Here is a 17,655-nt window from a genome sequence, read left to right as displayed (position 1 = left end):
TGTTGGTTTGTCATATATGGCCTTTATTATGTTGAGGTAAGCTCCCTCTATGCCTACTTTTTGGAGGGTTTTTTTCATAAATGGATGTTGAATTTTGTCAAAAGCTTTCTCTGCATATATTGAGATGATCATATGGTTTTTCTCCTTCAATTTGTTAATATGGTGTATTACATTGATTGATTTGCATATACTGAAAAATCTTTGCATTCCTGGGATAAACCCCAGTTTATCATGGTGTATGATCCTTTTAATGCGCTGTTGGATTCTGTTTGCTAGTATTTTGTTCAGGATTTTTGCATCTATGTTGATCAGTGATATTGGCCTGTAGTTTTCATCTTTGCCTGCTTTTGGTATCAGGGTGATGGTGGCCTTGCAGAATGAGTTTGGGAGTGTTCCTACCTCTGCCATATTTTGGAAGAGTTTGAGAAGGATAGGTGTTAGCTCTTCTCTAAATGTATGACAGAATTTGCCTGTGAAGCCATCTGGTCCTGGGCTTTTGTTTGTTGGAAGATTTTTTTTTTTTTTTCTTTGCAGTACGTGGGCCTCTCACTGTTGTGGTCTCTCCCTTTGCAGAGCACAGGCTCCAGACACACAGGCTCAGCGGCCATGGCTCACGGGCCCAGCTGCTCCACAGCATGCAGGATCTTCCTGGACAGGGGCACAAACCCGTGTCCCCTGCATTGGCAGGCGGACTCTCAACCACTGCGCCACCAGTGAAACCCTGTTGGAAGATTTTTAATTACAGTTTCAATTTCAGTGCTTCTGATTGGTCTGTTCATATTTTCTGTTTCTTCCTGGTTCAGTCTCGGAAGGTTGTGCTTTTCTAAGAATTTGTCCATTTCTTCCAGGTTGTCCATTTTATTGGCATATAGTTGCTTGTAGTAATCTATCATGATCCTTTGTATTTCTGCAGTGTCAGTTGTTACTTCTCCTTTTTCATTTCTAATTCTATTCTATTGATTTGAGTCTTCTCCCTTTTTTTTTGATTGAGCCTAATGGTTTATCAATTTCGTTTATCTTCTCAAAGAACCAGCTTTTAGTTTTATTGATCTTTGCTATCATTTCCTTCATTTGTTTTTCATTTATTTCTGATCTGATCTTTATGATTTCTTTCCTTGTGCTAACTTTGGGGTTATTTTTGTTCTTCTTTCTCAAATTGCTTTAGGTGTAAAGTTAGGTTGTTTATTTTAGATGTTTCTTGTTTCTTAAGGTAGAGCTGTATTGCTATAAACTTCACTCTTAGAACTGCTTTTGCTGTAGCCCATAGTTTTTGGGTTGTCGTGTTTTCCTTGTCATTTGTTTCTAGGTATTTTTTTCATTTCCTCTTTGATTTCTTCAGTGGTCTCTTGGTTATTAAGTAGTGTATTGTTTAGCCTCCATGTGTTTGTATTTTTTACAGATTTTTTCCTGTAATTGATATCTAGTCTCATAGCATTGTGGTCAGAATAGATCCTTGATACGATTTCAATTTTCTTAAATTTACCAAGGCTTGATTTGTGACCCAAAATATGATCTATCCTGGAGAATGTTCCATGAGCACTTGAGAAGAATGTGTATTCTGTTGTTTTTGGATGGAATGTCCTATAAATACCAGTAAATTCCATCTTGTTTAATGTATCATTTAAAGCTTGTGTTGCCTTATTTATTTTCATTTTGGATGATCTGTCCATTGGTGAAAGTGGGGTGTTAAAGTCCCTTAATATGATGTGTTACTGTTGATTTCCCCTTTTATGGCCGTTAGTCTTTGCCTTATGTATTGAGGTGCTCCTATGTTGGGTGCATAAATATTTACAATGTTTATATCTTCTTCATGGATTGATCCCTTGATCATTATGTAGTGTCCTTCTTTGTTTCTTGTAATAGTCTTTGTTTAAAGTCTGTTTGGTCTGATATGAGAATTGCTACTCCAGCTTTCTTTTTTTATTTGTGGTACGCGGGCCTCTCACTGTTGTGACCTCTCCCCTTGTGGAGCACAGGCTCCGGACACGCAGGCTCAGAGGCCATGGCTAATGGGCTCAGCCGCTCCACGGCATGCCGAATCTTCCCGGACTGGGGCACAAACCTGTGTCCCCTGCATCAGCAGTCGGACTCTCAACCACTGCACCACCAGGGAAGGCCCTCCAGCTTTCTTTTAATTTCCATTTGCATGGAATACCTTTTTCCATCCCCTCACTTTCAGCCTGTATGTGTCCCTAGGTCTGAAGTGGGTCACTTGTAGACAACATATATATGGGTCTTGTCTTTGTTTCCATTCAGCCAGTCTATGTCTTTTGGTTGGAGCATTTAATCCATTTACATTTAAGGTACTTATCTATATGTATGTTCCTATTATCATTTCCTTGATTGTTTTGGGTTTGTTATTGTAGCTCTTTTCCTTCTCTTGTGTTTCCTGCCTAGAGAATCTCCTTTAGCATTTGTTGTAAAGCTGGTTTGGTGGTGCTGGATTCTCTTAGAATTTGCTTGTCTCTAAAGGTTTTAATTTCTCTGTCAAATCTGAATAAGATTCTTGCAGGGTAGAGTAATCTTGGTTGTAGGTTTTTCTCCTTCATCACTTTAAATATGTCCTGCCAGTCCCTTCTGGCTTGCAGAGTTTCTGCTGAAAGATCAGCTGTTAACCTTATGGGGATTCCCTTGTGTGTTATTTTTCCCTTGCTGCTTTTAATATTTTTTCTTTGTATTTAATTTTTGATAGTTTGAATAATATGTGTCTTGGCATGTTTCTCCTTGGATTTATCCTGTATGGGACTCTCTGTGCTTCCTGGACTTGATTAACTACTTCCTTTCCCATATCAGGGAAGTTTTCAACTATAATCTCTTCAGATATTTTCTCAATCCCTTCCTTTTTCTCTTCTTCTTCTGGGACCCCTATAATTCGAATGTTGGTGCATTTCTTGTTGTCGCAGAGGGTCTGAGACTCTCCTCAATTCTTTTCATTCTTTTTTCTTTACTCTGCTCTGCAGTAGTTATTTACACTATTTTACCTTCCAGGTCACTTATCCGTTCTTCTGCCTCAGTTATTCTGCTATTGATCCCTTATAGAGAATTTTTAATTTCACATATTGTGTTGTTCATCACTGTTTGTTTGCTCTTTACTTCTTTTAGGTCCTTGTTAAATGTTTGTTATATTTTCTCCATTCTATTTCCAAGATTTTGGATCATCTTTACTATCATTATTCTGAATTCTTTTTCAGGTAGACTGCCTTTGTCCTCTTCATTTGTTAGATCTGGTGGGTTTTTATCTTGCTCCTTCATCTGCTGTGTGTTTCTCTCTCTTCTCATTCTGCTTAACTTACTATGTTTGGGGTCTCCTTTTTGCAGGCTGCAGGTTCGTAGTTCCCATTGCTTTTGGTGTCTGTCCCCAGTGGCTTAGGTTGGTTCAGTGAGTTGTGTAGACTTCCTGGTGGAGGGGACTAGTGCCTATGTTCTGGTGGATGAAGCTGGATCTTGCCTTTCTGGTGGGCAGGTCCACATCTGGTGGTGTGTTTTGGTGTGTCTGTGGCGTTATTATGATTTTAGGCAGCCTCTCTGCTAATGGATGGGGTTGTGTTCATGTTGTGCTAGTTGTTTGGCATAGGGTGTCCAGCACTGTAGCTTGCTGGTCATTCAGTGGAGCTGGGTCTTGGCGTTGAGATGGAGATCTCTGGGAGCTTTTTGCCATTTGATATTACGTGGAGCTGGGAGGTCCCTTGTGGACCAGTGTCCTGAACTTCACTGTCCCACCCCAGAGGCGCAGCCCTGATGGCTGGCTGGAGTAGCAAGAGCCTGTCATCCACATGGCTCCAAATAAAAGGGAGAAAAGAAAGAAAGAAGAAAGAAAGAAAGGAAGGAAGGAAGGAAGGAAGGAAGGAAGGAAGGAAGGAAGAAGGAAAGAAAGAAGACAAAATAAAATAATGTAAAATAAAATAAAATATAGTTATTAAAATAAAAAATTATTAAGAAAAAAAAATTTTAAGTAAAAAAAACGGACAGACAGAACCCTAGGACAAATGGTGAAAGCAAAGCTATACAGACAACATCACACACAGAAGCATACACACACACAGTCACAAAAAGAGAAAAAGGGAAAAATACATACATATCGTTGCTCCCAAAGTCCACCTCCTTAACTTGGGATGATTCGTGGTCTATTCAGGTATTCCACAGATGCAGGGTACATCAAGTTGATTGTGGATATTTAATCTGCTGCTCCTGAGGCTGCTGGGAGAGATTTCCCTTTTTCTTCTTTGTCCGCACAGCTCCCGGGGTTCAGCTTTGGATTTGGCCCCGCCTCTGCGTGTAGGTCGCCTGACAGCATCTGTTCTTCACTCAGACAGGATGGGGTCAAAGAAGCAGCTGATTCAGGGACTCTGGCTCACACAGGCTGGGGGGAGGGACGGGTACGGATGCAGGGCAAGCCTGCAGTGGCAGAGGCCAGAGTGACGTTGCCCCAGCCTGAGGCGTGCCGTGCATTCTCCCAGGGAAGTTGTCCCTGGATCTTGGGACCCTGGTAGTGGCGGGCTGCACAGGCTCCCAGGAGGGGAGGTGTGGATAGTGACCTGTGCTCGCACACAGGCTTCTTGGTGGCTGCAGCAGGAGCCTTAGCGTCTCATGCCCATCTCTGGGGTCCGCACTGATAGCCGCGGCTTGTGCCCGTCTGTGGAGCTCTTTTAAGCTGTGCTCTTAATCCCCTCTCCTCGCGCACCAGGAAACAAAGAGGCAAGAAAAGTCTCTTGCCTCTTCGGCAGCTCCAGACTTTTTCCCAGACTCCCTCCCGGCTAGCTGTGGCACACTAGCTCCCTTCAGGCTGTGTTCACGCAGTCAACCCCAGTCCTCTCCCGGGGATCCGACCGAAGCCCAAGCCTCAGCTCCCAGCACACGCCCACCCCAGCAGGTGAGCAGACAAGCCTCTCGGGCTGGTGAGTGCTGGTCGGCACCGATTCTCTGTGCAGGAATCTCTCCACTTTGCCCTCCGGACCCCTGTTGCTGCGCTCTCCTCCGTGGCTCCGAAGCTTCCCCGCTCCGCCACCCACAGTCTCCACCCACGAAGGGTCTTCCTAGCTTGTGGAAACCTTTCCTCCCTCACAGCTCCCTCCCACTGGTGCAGTTCCCGTCCCTATTCTTTCGTCTCTGTTTTTTCTTTCTTCTTTTGCCCTACCGAGGTACGTGGGGAGTTTCTTGCCTTTTGGGAGGTCTGAGGTCTTCTGTCAGCGTTCAGTAGGTGTTCTGTAGGAGTTGTTCCACATGTAGATGCACTTCTGATGTATTTGTGGGGAGGAAGGTGAACTCCGTGTCTTACTCTTCCACCACCTTGAAGCTCCTTACAATGAGGTATTAACTCACGTTGGTCAGAATGGCAATTATCAAAAAAAATCTAGAAAAAAAAAATGCTGGAAAAACGTGTGGTGAAAAGGGAACCCTCTTGCACTGTTGGTGGGAATGTAAATTGATACAACCACTATGGAAAACAGGATGGAGGTTCTTTAAAAAACTAAAAATAGAACTACCATATGACACAGCAATCCCACTACTGGGCATATACCCTGAGAAAACCACAATTCAAAAAGAGACATGTATTACAATGTTCAGTGCAGCACTATTTGCAATAGCCAGGACACGGAACCAACCTAAGTGTCCATCGACAGATGAATGGATAAAGAAGATGTGGCATATATATACAATGGAATATTACTCAGCCATAAAAAGAAACGAAATTGAGTTATTTGTAGGGGGGTGGATGGACCTAGAGTCTGTCATACAAAGTGAAGTAAGTCAGAAAGCGAAAAACAAATACCATATGCTAACACATATATATGGAATCTAAAAAAAAAAAAGGTATTGATGAACCTAGTTGCAGGGCAGGAATAAAGAGATAGATATAGAAAATGGACTTGAGGACATGGGGTGGGAGGGCGAAGCTGGGGCTAAGTGAGGGTAGCATCGACATACATATACTACCGAATGTAAAATAGTTGGCTGGTGGAAAATAGCATAGGGAGATCGGCTCGGTGCTTTGCGATGACCTAGAGGGGTGCGATAGGGAGCATGGGAGGGAGGCTCAAGAGGGAGGGGATATGGGGACATATCTATGCATATGGTTGATTTGCTTTGTTGTGCAACAGAAACTAACACAGTATTGTGAAGCAATTATACTCCAATAAAGATCTATTAAAAACAAAATTCCTAAGGCTTTCTCACATGGAGTAGAAAATGTGCCTGGAATATCCTCCTTCCTCTTTTCTTTGTTAATTGTCAAGGCCCAGGCCAGACTCCCCTTCATCCATCATTTCCTCTGTGAGCAGCCTAGCTCTCAGTGATCAATACTTTCAAGGATTATACTTTGGTATGCTAGTTGGCACTAGCTACCTTGCACTGTAATGATCCCAACATAAATATGCCTAACTTCCTTGAGCTCTTTATATATAAATGTCACCCTTTAATATAGCAATAATTTCCTGGAGTGTGTTTTCTCCTACTCATATAAATAAAAAGAGCTGAGAAGAATGTAAGAGCTAGCGTTTTCACTCCCTGTTTTTGCTTTCTGTGTTAACAATCAAAAACAGATAAATAAACAAAATTGGATAATTTCAAAGGACTGTGTAAGAGACTACATATGGTGAAGGAGAGAAAGGCTGGTCTGAATCAAGAGGGATTCCTAGTGGCCAAGGAAGAAGTGGCTCATTCATGGGAATCTGGAAAGCTACAAAACAATTTTCTATCTTTGCTCAGCCAAGTGTTCCGAGGAACTGGTCCCAGCAGAGGGCTCTGTTCTGCCCAGGACTCCTTACATCCCACCTCATTCCTGGAACTCTCTATCCACAGACCTCACCTGATAATACTCTTCCCCAGGTCCCTGATACTCTAGTGACATTGACCTTTGTCAATTCCTAGAACACAGTGAAAGCATTCATATTTCAGGGCTTTCATGCTTGCTATTCCCTTTGCTACAGTGGTGTTCTCATGTTTATTTAAATGGCAAACTTCTTATTCTTTAGATCTCTATATATCATCTCCACGGGACTTTCCTGCAATGTTCCTAGAAACATCTTCCCTGTCACTCTCTATCCCACTATTTTATTTCTTCATAGTATTTATCACCATCTAAATGGTTAACATAATTTTTTTAATGTGTTTACTATCTGCCTCCTCCCACCAGAATATAAGCTTCTGAAAGACTAAAGTCCTTTCTGTTGTGTTCTCTGTGGTCTTTCTAGTAACAAGCACAGTGTTTGGATAACAGTAGATATTTAATATCTGTTAAATAGATGTAAGAGAATATGTAGACAGGGTTAAAACTGCACAAAGGGGATTAGGAGAAAGCTTTCCAGAGGAGGTGATTCATAAACTAAGCCTTGAATAAATTGTATAAGTATTCAGATAGACTTTTCAGTGAAGGAAACTGCAGGGAGCAATTGTGAAATTTATTTTTCACTAAATGTAAAAATATGGAACTGCAAGTAGTTCAACATTCTGAGATTATAAAAGGTTTTGGAGCAAGAACAATATGTAACTCCTAAGGAACCCCTTTTTCTATTCTCTAAGTCTACTGAAACATTGGTTAGAGTCTTAGAAATTAAAGGGGTAAAGGGTATCTAACAATACATATACTGCCATTAGTTAATATACCTTATAAGTTTGGATTTAAATATGATTAGAAGATTGACAGACTAATAGTAATGTAAATTTAAAGAAGTTATATGATTAACAGACCTGTTTAATTTTAAGGAAAGTAAAATCAGCAAAAACTTAAATTATTTTAACTAGCAACAATATGATCATCAACAATATGATCATCAACAATGTAACAGAGAATAAAACTTAGTCAGTTGCAAAAATAGGTATAAAGGAGGCAGACCAAAGAGGGAAAGAGAATGCAGAAAGAGAAGCAGAAATCCACCAGAGAGAAATTCCCTGTTTTATAGTTCAGTGTTAGGTTCAAAGCGTACAGAGCTCAATATCTTTTTCTTCTTATTTATCCCTAGAGCCCAGCAGAGTCAGGTACCTAGGAAATTCTCAGTAACTACTGAGTTGACTGAACCATCCTTATCAGTGCCTTTGGTAGCTGGTACCTAAATTAGTTTTAATTTCCACTAAATTGGAGGAGAAAGGGTAGGATGTTAGACTGTATTTTGTATAGAAAAAATTTTAAGTACAAGTAGTTTCAAGGTATTTTATTAAGTATTTGCTCCAGTGCAATGCTATTTGTAGAGGCCCAGTTACTTGGTCTTACTTTCAGGGACCAGTATGGTTATAATATATCACAAGGAGGAATAGTGTGGTGTTCAAAGTATGTGAACTCTAGGACCAGACTGTCAGGGCCTAAACTCAAGCTGTGAGACCTTCGGCAAGTTACTTAACTTCTCTGCACCTCAGTTTACTCATCTATATATAGAAATAACAATAGTACCCATCGTATAGGGTTGTTGTGAGAAGTATAGGTAAAACAATAAAAACAATGCTTAGAATAAACACTATAAGCACTATATAACATTTACTATCATTACAATTACTTTTTCAATTGTTTTCCTACTTGAATTTGAAGATGATATTTTGACCATGAACAACCTAAATAGTTAAACTTTTTATGAGAATACAAACACTAATTATTTCATTCAAATTCCAAACAAGGATTATTTACTAATATGCTACTTACACTAACTGATTAATTGTCTTCTGCTGCTCCTTGGATCTTCTGTAACTCAGCAGCTTACTTTGTGCTGGTACGCCAACACCTATGTCTTCCAGGGGACGAACAATGGGAGGTAACTTCAAGTTCAGAGCCTCTTTTTCTGCTGCAATGGCAGTTTTGTTTGTATCTGACATCTTGGTCCCCTAAAGATTAAAATATACTCTGAGGAGAAAAAGTCCATAAAGCCATTATTGTAAAAGCTAGCCTCGATATATTCATTACATATCAATACCAAAAATTCTAGGCCTCTTTATATCTTTTTCCCAAGGATGGCAGTTGAGATAAATGGGCAGGGATTCCTGTTACAGCTCTACCATTCATTGCTATGAAGAAATGAAGCCAGTCACTTCCCAGTGAGTGAGGGCTTCAGTTTCCTCATGGCTGAAATTAAGGAACTGGATTAGATGCTCTCTAAATACCTGTACAGTTCTAAAATTTTGAGTTCAAATTTTCCCTAAGAAGCAAATCACAACAACAACAAAATCCAGTTGTTGAGGTATAATCTCTCTCCCCAAAAAGCTGCTACTTTAACATCATTAATATTTTTAAACATCACTATTGTATCTTAGTTTTGCTACCTTCCTAGAAAGCCATACTATGACCAAACAAAAATAGGCATGCTAAGTGCATAAGAAATCTAAAATGTCATATAAATGCTGAATAATTGTGATATCAACTGCATTTGCTGCAGATGCCCACACAATTTGGAGATTCCTGCCTTGAAAAAGACAGTTTCTGCCGGCGCCCAGTTCAAAATCTCCTCCCCTGGGAGAGGGGTGAAGAGAAAAGCTGAGAACAAGAAAGTACCTCTCTGATTGTTTTCACTACTTCCCGGCTGCTCAGATAAGAGGGGTACGTTCAATGAACTTCTCTAATGGTGAACGGGAGAGAAAACAGGGTTGAATCCTCCGGAACGCCCTACGGGGTCCTGCCGAACTGGTGAAAGGAAGAGAGAAAACAGGGTTGAATCCTCCGGAACGCCCTACGGGGTCCTGCCGAGCTGGGCAGTCGCCTGCCGCGTAGAAACAAAGTTGTCGCCATAGAAACTGTCGCGGTCGCAACTAGAGAGACTGGGCAAATGTTGCCTGGAGAGGCAGTTGCTGAGCTGCCACTGATTAGGATTACCTGTCACAACAATAATTCATTACTCGAGTAAATGGAAGGTCAGTGAATGAGACTTTTTTACCTAACTCTCTTCCCTTAGAAAGGGCACGGAATCAGGATCTTCAAATTGTGGAAAACTGCAAGACTGGAAATTCAGATCCGTTGGAAAATAGATTTATATAAACACTCTCAAGGAGGATCAAGTCTTCAAGTGTCTCCATAGCGACTTCCCTGTAAATATTATAACTAATCAAGATTTTAATTTATCTTTTTTCTCTATCCAATATTTGTTTAGACAGCACTTCTTTCAGAAAATTTTTGGCAGAGAAGATTAAGCTGTGTAAATTTTTTGAGTATGCATGAAGACAGAAATGTGAAACTTTGCTATTTGAGGCTGCACAATGGATACTCCATCTAAATAATAATAGCCTACACAAATACCATGTGCATAAATAAAATTGGTAGATAAATAAATCCTGGTGGTGTATTAATGGCATATTCATTCAACAAATATTTGAGCATCTTCTATTGCCAGTCAGCATGTAAAGAATTTTTTTTAATGAGAGTACAGCCTACACTATTGTGTCTAGCAAACAGTTCTTCCTCTAGAAATGTCATTCGAGTCAGTGAATGAACAAATTGAAATTCCTCCTAGCTTGTAAAAACAAACTATTTTCTGTGGAAAACAAAACACTTGTGATTTTTGTCACAGTGTCTTTTTAAAAAATTTTATTGAAATATAGTTGATTTACAATGTTGTGTTAGTTTCAGGTGTACAGCAAAGTGATATATATATCAGTATATATATATATATATATATATATATATATATATATATTCTTTTTTAAGATATTTTTCCATTATGGGTTATTACAAGATATTGAGTATAGTTTCCCATGCTATACAGTAGCTCCTTATTTGTTATCTATTTTATGTATGTATATATATATATATATATATGTGTGTGTGTGTGTGTGTGTGCATATTTTAATCAAAAACTCCTAATTTATCCCTCCCCCACCTTTCCCCTTTGGTAACCGTAAGTTTGTTTTCTATGTCTGTGAGTCAATTTCTGTTTTGTTAATAAATTCATTTGTATCATTTTTTCAGATTCCACATATAAGCAATATCATGATACTTGTCTTTCTGTGATGGTTTTTTGACATGTCAATTTGGTTAGGCTAAACTACAGAACTGAACAGAGGACAGTATTATATCATGCACTCACCTTCTCCCAGTTACTCAATCAAATACTAATCTAGGGCTGCTGTGAAGAGATTTTGCAGATGTAATTCAAGTCCCCTGTAAATTGATGTTAATCTAGGGAGATTATCTGTGTGGGTCTCACTCAGTCAGTGGAAGTCCTTTTAAAAAGTTTTAGACATGCCCTGAGTTAGACTCCAAACAGCAGCTAGGTGTACAGGTGCTCTCCCCTTTCTGGCTCTTCCCTTCCTGACAGCCTGCCCCTACAGATTGTGGACTTGCTTCATGAGCCCCTACAGTTACATAAGCCAGTTCCCTGTAAGAAACCCTATATATAAACATACAAACAATGGATACATATAGGGTATATATATAATCTCCTGGTTATAATCTTAATCTTCTGCTTCCCTCATTAGATCCTAACTAATACAATGTACATCTTTTGTCAAACAGGTTTTAATAGGTATAATTTACATACTATAGAATTCACCATTTTAAAGTATACAATTCAATGGGTTTTTCAGTAAATTTATACAGTTGTGCAACCATTACCAAGATCCAGTTCTAAAAAATTTCCATCACTGCAAAAAGTTCCCTTGACGTCATAAACAGTCAATCCTCACTCCCACCTCCAGTCCTAGGCAACCAGTGATTTGCTTTTGGTCTCTATAGGTTTACAACTTCTGAAAATTTCATATACATGGAATCATGTATTATGTGGTCTTTTGTGTCTGGCTTCTTTCACTTAATAATGTGTTTGAGGTTCATCTATACGTTGTATGTGAGAGAAGTTCATTCCTTTTTACTGATGGATAGTCTTCCATTACATGGATATATCATATTTGGCTTATTCATTCACAAGTTGATGGACATTTGGATTGCTTTCAGTTCGGGGCTATTATGAATAATCCTTCCATGAACATTTGTGTGCAAATCTTTGGATGAACATACATTTTCATTTCTCATTCGTAGGAATTGCTGGGATAAATGATAAGTGTATGTTTGACCTTTTAAGAAACTATCAAACTGTTTTCCAAAGTGGCTGAAAGATTATACATTTCTACCAGAAAAATATAAGCATTCCCATTTCTCCACATCCTTGCCAACACTTGGTATTGTCTATCTTTTTTATTCGAGGTATTTGAATGGGCATACAGTGGTATCTCATTGTGGTTTTAATTTGCATTTCCCTAAGTGCAAATATGTTGAATATCTTTTCATGTGCTTATTATCCATTAACATATCTTTTTTTTTATGAAATGTCTATTTAGATCTTTTAACCATTTTTAAATTGGAATATTTCCATTTTTATCATTAAGGGGTAAGAGTTCTTTACATTCTGGATACAAATCCTTTATCAGATAATTTGCAAATATATTCTCTTGGCCTGTAGCTTGCCTTTTCATTTTCTTAATGGTATCTTTTTTTTAAAACATCTTTATTGGAGTATAATTGCTTTACATTGTTGTGTTCGTTTCTGCTTTATAACAAAGTGAATCAGCTATACGTATATATATATACCCATATACCCTTCCTCTTGCGTCTCCATCCCACCCTCCCTATCTCACCCCTCTGGTGGTCAAAAAGCACTGAGCTGATCTCCCTGTGCTATGCAGCTGCTTCCCACTAGCTATATACTTTATATTTGGTAGAGTATACATGTCAATGCCATTCTCTCACTTCGTCCCAGCTTACCCTTCCCTCTCCCTGTGTCCTCAAGCCCATTCTCTACATCTGTGTCATTATTCCTGTCCTGACCCTAGGATCTTCAGAACAATTTAATTGTATTTTTTAGATTCCATATATATGTGTTAGCATATGTTATTTGTTTTTCTCTTTCTGACTTACTTCACTCTGTATGACAGACTCTAGGTCCATCCACCTCACTACAAATAACTCAATTTCATTTCTTTTTATGGTTGAGTAATATTTCATTGTATGTATATGCCACATCTTCTTTATCCACTCATCTGTCGATGGACACGTAGGTTGCTTCCATGTCCTGGCTATTGTAAATAGAGCTGCAGTGAACATTATGGCACGTGACTCTTTGAATTATGGTTTTCTCAGGGTATATGCCCAGTAGTGGGATTGCTGAGTCATATGGTGGATCTATTTTTAGTTTTTTAAGGAACTTCCGTACTGTTCTCCATAGTGGCTGTATCAATTTACATTCCTGCCAACAGTGCAAGAGGGTTCCCTTTTTTCCACACAATCCACAGCATTTATTGTTTGTAGATCTTTTGATGATGGCCATTCTGAACGAAGTGAGATGATATCTCATTGTACTTTTGATTTGCATTTCTCTAATGATTAATGATGTTGAGCATTCTTTCATGTGTTGGCAATCTGTATATCTTCTTTGGAGAAATGTCTATTTAGGTCTTCTGCCCATTTTTGGATTGGATTGTTTCTTTGATATTGAGCTGCATGAGCTGCTTGTATATTTTGGAGATTAATCCTTTGTCAGTTGCTTCATTTCCAAATATTTTCTCCCATACTGATGATTGTCTTTTCGTCTTCTTCATGGTTTCCTTTGCTGTGCAAAAACTTTTAAGTTTCATTAGGTCCCATTTGTTTATTTTTGCTTTTATTTCCATTTCTCTAGGAGGTGGGTCAAAAAGGACCTTTCTGTGATTTACATCATAGAGTGTTCTGCCTATGTTTTCCTTGAAGAGTTTTATAGTGTTTGGTCTTACATTTAAGTCTTTAATCCATCTGGAGTTTATTTTTGTGTATGGCATTACGTAGTGTTCTAATTTCATTCTTTTACATGTAGCTGTCCAGTTTTCCCAGCACCAATTATTGAAGAGGCTGTCTTTTCTCCACTGTATATTCTTGCAGCCCTTATCAAATATAAGGTGACCATATGTGTGTGGGTTTATCTCTGGGCTTTCCATACTTTCCACTGATCTATATTTCTATTTTTGTGCCACTTCCATACTGTCTTGATTACTGTAGCTTTGTAGTATAGTCTGAAGACAGGGAGCCTGATTCCTCCAGCTCCCTTTTTCTTTCTCAAGATTGCTTTGGTTATTCAGGGTCTTTTGTGTTACCATATATATTGTGAAATTTTTGGTTCTAGTTCTGTGAAAAATGCCATTGGTAGTTTGATAGGGATTGCATTGAATCTGCAGATTGCTTTGGGTAGTAGGGTCATTTTCACAATGTTGATTCTTCCAAACCAGGAACATAGTATATCTCTCCATCAGTTGGTATTATCTTTAATTTCTTTCATCAGTGTCTTATAGTTTTCTGCATACAGGTCTTTTGTCTCCTTAGGTAGGTTTATACCTAGGTATGTTATTCTTTTTGTTGCAATGGTAAAAGGCAGTGTTTCCTTAATTTCTCTTTCCGATTTTTCATCTTTAGTGTATAGAAATGCAAGAGATTTCTGTTCATTAAATTTGTATCCTGCTACTTTAGCAAATTCATTGATTAGCTCTCGTAGTTTTCTGGTAGCATCTTTAGGATTCTGTATGTATTGTATCATGTCATCTGCAAACAGGGACAGTTTTAACTCTTCTTTTCCAATTTGGATTCCTTTTTTTTTTTTTTTGCAGTATGCGGACCTCTCACTGTTGTGGGCTCTCCCATTGTCCCCTGCATCGGCAGGCAGACTCTCAACCACTGTGCCACCAGGGAAGCCCTGTATTCCTTTCATTTCTTTTTTGTCTCTGATTGCTGTGGCTAAAACTTCCAAAACTATGTTGAATAATAATGGTGAGAGTAGGCAACCTTGTATTGTTCCTGATTTCAGAGGAAATGGTTTCAATTTTTCACCATTGAGAATGATGTTGGCTGTGGGTTTGTCATATATGGCCTTTATTATGTTGAGGTAAGTTCTCTCTATGCCTACTTTCTGGAGGGTTTTTATAATAATTGGGTGTTTGTTGAATTTTGTTGAAAGCTTTCTCTGCATCTATTGAGATTATCATACGGTTTTTATCCTTCAGTGTATTAATATGCTGTATCACATTGATTGATTTGTGTATATTGAAGAATCTTTGCATTCCTGGGATAAACTCCACTTTATCATGGTGTATGGTCCTTTTAATGTGCTGCTGGATCGTTTGCTAGTACTCTGTTGAGATTTTTGCATCGATGTTCATCAGTGATATAGGCCTGTAGTCTTCTTTTCTTGTGACATCTTTGTCTGGTTTTGGTAACAGGGTGATGGTGGTGTCGTAGAATGAGATTGAGAGTGTTCCTCCCTCTGCTATATTTTGGAAGAGTTTGAGGATAGGTCTTAGCTCTTCCCTAAATGATTGATAAAATTCACCTGTGAAGCCATCTGGTCCTGGGCTTTTGTTTGTTGGAAGATTTTTTTTTTTTTTTTTTTTGCGGTATGCGGGCCTCTCACTGTTGTGGCCTCTCCCGTTGCGGAGCACAGGCTCTGGACGCGCAGGCTCAGCGGCCATGGCTCACGGGTCCAGCCGCTCCACGGCATGTGGGATCTTCCTGGACCGGGGCACGAACCCATGTCCCCTGCATCGTCAGGCGGACTCTCAACCACTGCGCCACCAGGGAAGCCCTGTTGGAAGATTTTTAATCACAGTTTCAATTTCAGTGCTTCTGATTGGTCTGTTTATATTTTCTATTTCTTCCTGGTTCAGTCTCAGAAGGTTGTGCTTTTCTAAGAATTAGTCCATTTCTTCCAGGTTGTCCATTTTATTGGCATATAATTGCTTGTAATAATCTCTCATGATCCTTTGTATTTCTGCAGTGTCAGTTGTTACTTCTCCTTTTTCATTTCTAATTCTATTGATTTGAGTCTTCTCCCTTCTTTTCTTGATGAGTTTGGCTAATGGTTTATCAACTTTGTTTATCTTCTCAAAGAACCAACTTTCAGTTGTATTCATCTTTGCTATCATTTCCTTCATTTGTTTTTCATTTATTTCTGATCTGATCTTTGTGATTTCTTTCCTTCTGCTAACTTTGGGTTATTTTTGTTCTTCTTTCTCTAATTGCTTTAGGTGTAAGGTTAGGTTGTTTATTTGAGATTTTTGTTTCTTGAGGTAGGATTGTATTGCTATAAACTTCCCTCTTGGAACTGCTTTTGCTGCAGCCCATAGCTTTTGGGTCGTCGTGTTTTCAATGTCATTTGTTCCTAGGTATTTTTTAATTTCCTCTTTGATTTCTTCTGTGATGTCTTCCTTGTTTAGCACTGTATTATTTAGCCTCCATGTGTTTGTATTTTTTTATAGTCTTTTTCCTGTAATTGGTATCTATTCTCATAGAGTTGTGCTCGGAAAAGATAACTGATATGATTTCAATTTTCTTAAGTTTACCAAGGCTTGATTTGTGACCCAAGATATGATCTATCCTGGAGAATGTTCCATGAGCACTTGAGAAAAAAGTGTATTCTGTTGTTTTTGGATGGAATGTCCTATAAATATCAATTAAGTCCATCCTGTTGAATGTATCATTTAAAGCTTGTGTTTCCTTATTTATTTTCATTTTGGTTGATTTGTCCATTGGTGAAAGTGGGGTGTTAAAGTCCCCTACTATGATTGTGTTACTGTCAACTTCCCCTTTTATGGCTGTTAGCATTTGCCTTATGTACTGAAATGCTACTATGCTGGGTGCATAAATATTTACAATTTTTGTATCTTCTTCTTGGATTGATCCGTTGATCATTATATAGTGACCTTCTTTGTCTCGTGTAACAGTCTTTATTTTAAAGTCTATTTTGTCTGATATGAGTATTGCTACTCCAGCTTTTTTTTTTTTTTTTTTTTCCGGTACACAGACCTCTCACTGTTGTGGCCTCTCCCACTGCAGAGCACAGGCTCTGGACGCGCAGGCTCAGCGGCCATGGCTCACGGGCCTAGCCGCTCCGCAGCATGTGGGATCTTCCTGGACTGGGGCATGAACCCGTGTTCCCTGCATCGGCAGGCAGACTCTCAACCACTGCGCCACCAGGGAAGCCCTCCAGCTTTCTTTTAATTTCCATTTCCATGGAATATCTTTTTCCAACCCCTCACTTTCAGTCTGTATGTGTCCCTAGATCTGAAGTGGATCTCTTGTAGACAGCATATATACAGGTATTTTTTTTGGGTATCCATTCAGCCAGTCTATGTCTTTTGGTTGGAGAATTTAATCCATTTACATTTAAGGTAATTATCAAAATGTATGTTCCGGGGGACGAGGGGAAGATGGCGAAATAGTAAGATGCGGAGATCACCTTCCTCCCCACAGATACAGCAGAAATACATCTACACGTTGAACAACTCCTACAGCACACCTACTGAATGCTGGCAGAAGACCTCAGATCTCCCAAAAGGCAAGAAACTCCCCAAGTACCTGGGTAGTGCAAAAGAAAAAGGAATAAGCAGAGACAAAAGGATAGGGACGGGACGTGTACCAGTGGGAGGGAGCTGTGAAGGAGGAAAGGTTTCCACACACTAAGAAACCCGTTCGCGGGGGAAGACTGTGGGTGGCGGAGGGGGAAGCTTCGGAGCCGCGGTGGAGAGCACAGCATTGGGTGCGGAGGGCAAAGCGGAGAGATTCCCGCACAGAGGATCGGTGCTGATCAGCACTCACCAGCCCAAGAGCCTTGTCTGCTCATCCACCGGGGTGGGCAGTGCTGGGGGCTGAAGCTCAGGCTTTGGTCAGAGCGCAGGGAAAGGACTGGGGTTGGCGGTGTGAACACAGCCTGCAGGGGGTTAGTGCACCACGGC

General features: G+C 39.6%; 1 protein-coding gene across 1 annotated transcript in view; it reads right to left on the bottom strand.

Annotated features, from left to right (window-relative positions):
* The window catches only part of DNAH12 (dynein axonemal heavy chain 12), a 235,342-nt gene that overhangs the window by 209,087 nt on the left and 8,600 nt on the right, over positions 1-17,655 (bottom strand). The window contains exons 2-3 of the mRNA XM_032647909.1: positions 9,473-9,601; positions 8,630-8,827 (exon numbers count right to left, since the gene is read on the bottom strand). Coding sequence (XP_032503800.1) covers positions 8,630-8,799 — 170 coding nt within the window. The 5' untranslated portion in view covers positions 8,800-8,827; positions 9,473-9,601. The remainder of the gene's footprint in view (positions 1-8,629; positions 8,828-9,472; positions 9,602-17,655) is intronic.

The sequence above is a fragment of the Phocoena sinus genome, chromosome 11 (genome assembly GCF_008692025.1).
Source record: "Phocoena sinus isolate mPhoSin1 chromosome 11, mPhoSin1.pri, whole genome shotgun sequence".
Lineage (NCBI taxonomy): Eukaryota > Metazoa > Chordata > Mammalia > Artiodactyla > Phocoenidae > Phocoena > Phocoena sinus.
Note: the sequence above shows the minus strand (reverse complement) of the source record. Positions and strands in the feature narration are given on the sequence as shown.